General features: G+C 31.3%; 1 protein-coding gene across 1 annotated transcript; it reads left to right on the top strand.

Annotated features, from left to right (window-relative positions):
- Positions 1 to 1,625: 1,625 nt before the first annotated feature.
- Positions 1,626 to 3,914, top strand: LOC132715543 (uncharacterized). The gene is made up of 3 exons (XM_060698554.1): positions 1,626 to 1,978; positions 2,484 to 3,076; positions 3,502 to 3,914. Exons 1-3 carry the CDS (start codon positions 1,647 to 1,649, stop codon positions 3,912 to 3,914), a joined length of 1,338 nt encoding a protein of 445 aa, XP_060554537.1. The 5' UTR covers positions 1,626 to 1,646.
- Positions 3,915 to 4,397: the final 483 nt, after the last annotated feature.

Below are 4,397 nucleotides of genomic sequence, written 5' to 3'. Positions count from 1 at the left end.
TATTGATTATTATTATTATACATAAACATACAATTCGAAAAATAAAACCAACAACACAAATCGCATGTTTTATTTTATCTATATGAGATAAAAACAATAATGTGTACAATAATTGAGAAAAATGTACATTTTTATGGCATTAATATGACACTATCAACTTTGAAACAATTTATTTAATTTGTTTTTCGTGTTTAGTAAAGATGCCGAGGAATTATTCAAAGTTACAAATCAGATTTTATGAATTATTCAATTGATTGATAATTTAAAAAATGATAAAGAAAAATACAAATGTACATGTATATGGTTTAAGAATTAACACTATTATATATTGAAAGATTAACCATAATTTACTGACTTTTTCCAGTTAAGTTTTGACTTATAATCGTCGGTCATTATGACAATTGAATTCTTAAAATAATAGTAAACGTAAAAACTCAGTATTAAGATAGTGCATAAAACACAAAAATGAAAATAAAACAATATTCATAAAATCTGTATTTTTTTTTATAAAAAAATATATTACAATTAGTGTATAATAAACATTTATGCTCAACATGATCAACATGGTAATATAACTAGTGTCATATTGTTACTAAGTGTGGGGGTCTTCGCTAATAGCGATAACATAATAAGGGACAATTACACAAGTGTGGTGTTGATTATGCGTTACTCATATGGATTATAAATGATTGTATACATGTATATCCGTTGCTATTAATAACCATGATCATTAAGAAATAACAAGTAATATTCTAATTTCTAGCATGCCAATCAAAGTTATAAATAATGAACAATGTCTTTCGTTCGTTCATTCATAAGTGATATACAATTCTGGTAAAAACCAATGAACCATTGAACAGTTTATAAGAATATCTTGTCATCATATATATCTACTAGTTCATCTGCACCTGCTGCATTTCTTGTTTGGACGCCCTTTGATGCTTTGCATCAATGCTTTTCTTGTACATGTATTAAAAATAGAAAGAAATACATCATTTGGCGACTCAAATACATGGTATGTATAGTACATAGAGGTACCACCGTTTAAACGGTATCGTTTCGGTTCTTAGCAGTCGTGTAAACGTTTACAAAAAATTGTAAACGTGGGAGCCTTAGTTATCATAATGCAAATATCTTTAACGTGACCGTTCACGTTTAAATGAATGTTAATTCATATCTTATTTCATGTTAATTCATATTAATGTTAATTCATATTTTGCCATCTTTATTGAGACTTGATGGTAAACGGTAGTTCTGGCTTCCATAACTTTTAAATATATGTCGCTTTTATTTTGACGCTGTGCAAGTCTAGCATGAGGATCAGGAAGGGGAGCCACACACATAACCCTAACCAATAATACATGTATTAGACATTACCGGCTTAATTCAACGTCCCCTAGTAATGTATACACGTAATATATACGTTGAAATATGTTTTTCCTCTCAAAAACTGCTTAATTACGTTTTATTGATATAATTATTTTCAAGTCCGAAATTAAATAATATTTTAATGAAAATAAATTATACTTATTACACATAGTGACTTATTTCTAAAAGATTCAATTTCAGATGTAACCAAAAAGGTTTTAATATATTTAATTTAAATTTTCAGATTTTTTGTCTTAATTTGTCCTGTTTGGAAAAGAATGGCAACTTCAAGTACTGATGTTAGTGAATCATCAGACATCGTTCACGAGTTTGCATGTAAACCTTGTTCTGATGATGACAAAAACATCGACGGTGTGAATTTCTGTGCCGAGTGCCAGACTTACTTCTGCCAAGCATGTGTGCAGTTCCACAACAAATGCTTCAAAACTCACACAATCTACAATAAATCTGGAGTGAAATCAGGCAAGCTGCAGTTTGAGCAGACACAAAGCGGTTTAGCTTGTGATAAACATGCCGGAAACCTGATTCAAATGTACTGTAGAGAACATGATACTGTCTGTTGTGCTGTTTGTATAGCTGTTGATCACAGGTGAGAGTTTAATTTTAATATATTTATTATACATGTATTTCTGAATATATAAAATGGGTTTATTTTAGTACAGGCAAATTAGATACAAAGTCTGTAAAAAGTTATGAGGAGTGTGCTTTAACTTATTAATATTCTCTTCATTAGCTAAAATAAATAAAATAAAATTTTGATTTCTTTATTACTCAAGTAGAACATTTCTTACTTATGGTATATGTGTATATTTTGTACTTTAAATTTTATTTCACTAGGTTTTCAACCATTTGTCGATTGTTTTTTATTCAGCTTGATTGATAAATTGAGTATTGAACCAAAACTCATTTATTAAAATCATCACCAGCCAAAACACTGTCATTCCTCAAATGACTTTGAAATTACAAGTATCCTTATCTTTAGATACTTTCATTGTTTATAGTAAACATAACAAACTTTAAAGTATATTCTGTGATAGAGTTAGGTGTCACAAATGTTTTCAAAAAGTTTGTATCAAATAATTCTTTTCATTTAGATTGTGCAAAAGTGCTGACTTCATCCCAAAGCTGGCAAAAGAAATCTTGAATGGACGGGACAGAAATGATGTAAAGACATCGCTAGAAGGGATTCGGAAACAGCTGAACTCCATGAAGGCTAAAAAATTACAGCAGATAAAAGATGTGGGTGAAGAAAAAGATGAAAACCTGAAAGAAATTGTCAAGATGAAGGAACAGATCATTGCCAGAGTGGAAGAGATTGAACGAAATTCTGTCCAACAAGTCCAGAAGAAACATGACAAAATCGTTAGAGCTATAAAGACTGACATAGACTCAATTGATGTGAAACTGAATGCTGTTCAGAGCAATATTGAAAAGGTCAATGCATTCAAGGGAGACAATGAAGCTAAATTGTTTGTAGTTCTGAATAAAGCACATGAGGTAGAAGTAAGTAGTAGTAGTTTCATTGATGAGAATGGTAAAGGGGAGTATGACAAAATTGATTTTGTAGTCAATCAAGATATTGCTTCCTTTGTAGGTAAGATAGATGCTTTTGGTAATGTCAGAGGTGATGGAGATAGGAAAATAGGCAGTACAGTAGCGTCTTATTCTCAGAAGCATCAATTGTTAAGCAAGTTTCTGTTAAAGGAAGTGACAGTTGTATATTAGATAATGGCCAGATTATTATTCTTGTAAATGAAGGTCTCATAAGACTTGATAAAACTTATAAATTATTAGATGAATGTAATTTGAGTGGGGCTATTAATTTATGCCAGGTCGGACCAACTGAGATAGCTGTTTTGGATAGTCAAAACAAATTTACATTTGTTGATGCTGGAAAATCATTATTAATCAGTCGGTCTTTAAGTATGTATAGGGATAATGATGATATTTATAAGCGGTACCCAGTAAATCCACCATGGAAATTTAATGGTGTACGATGTTGTGGTTTAACAGTTTCAAATGAAAAACTATTTGTGTGTGGTATATTGACATGCCGGAATTTTTTAAGGTTTTCTGGTTTTTATGAATACAATTATAAGTTTGGTGTTTCAGTTTATGATCTGAAAGGTTGTCATATTGAAACACATATATTCCTGTCTGATGAAAAAGCTGATATAGAAATCAATCATGCAACTTTCAGTCCTTATAACTCTTGCATGTACATTTCTACCAGGAAAAAGGGTCTCTTAGTCTTTGACACAATTAACAAGACATTGTCAGAGGTTACACACAAGAGACTTCAGAATGCTTATTGTGTTTGTGAGGGAAGAAATGGTCAATACTTTGTTTGTGGTCAGGACTCAAACAATATATTTCTGGTAGATAGAAAGAATAACAAAATGGAAGAGATCTTAGGTAGCTTAGATGGAATATGGGACCCTATTTCTGTAATGTATTTTAAACAAGAAAATCTCCTCTTTGTGATGAGTGCATCTCAAGATATCAAAGTATATCAGTTAAAATAGGGAGCCAAACATATGATGAGTCTGATAAAGAAAGGTTAAGAGTTCATTAGATTTTGAAATTAGTGAATAAAATCAAAAACACTACCACATACAGGAATTTCATAAGATCTCATTTAGTTGTTTATTACTGCCTCAGTGTCATGTTCTTACTACAACCTAGTGAAGTTCCAATTATATGGGAGAGGGGGCAATTGTCCAAATTTGCATTTTCACTGATGTGTGTGGGTGGGGGAGCAAATGTCCTGTGATTCATTTATAGAATGGGGGTGGGGCAAAGTCCAGTTATTCATTTATAGAGTTGGAGGGGTGAAATGAGCACGCTTCAGATAAAATTGATTGTATTTGTAAGACAGTAGCCTTCTTGGTCTAACAGGATTAGCCCTTGCTACCATTATAGAGCCAGGCCATGATGTGTTCGCTATATGTGTGGTACATTGTTGCTCAAATTTTTGTATTTTGATATTGAAATCTGTTAAATTTTAG

The sequence above is a fragment of the Ruditapes philippinarum genome, unplaced genomic scaffold (assembly GCF_026571515.1).
Source record: "Ruditapes philippinarum isolate M1 unplaced genomic scaffold, ASM2657151v2 ctg1989_1_1_1_1, whole genome shotgun sequence".
NCBI classification, from domain to species: domain Eukaryota; kingdom Metazoa; phylum Mollusca; class Bivalvia; order Venerida; family Veneridae; genus Ruditapes; species Ruditapes philippinarum.
This window is presented reverse-complemented; position numbering and strand designations above follow the sequence as displayed.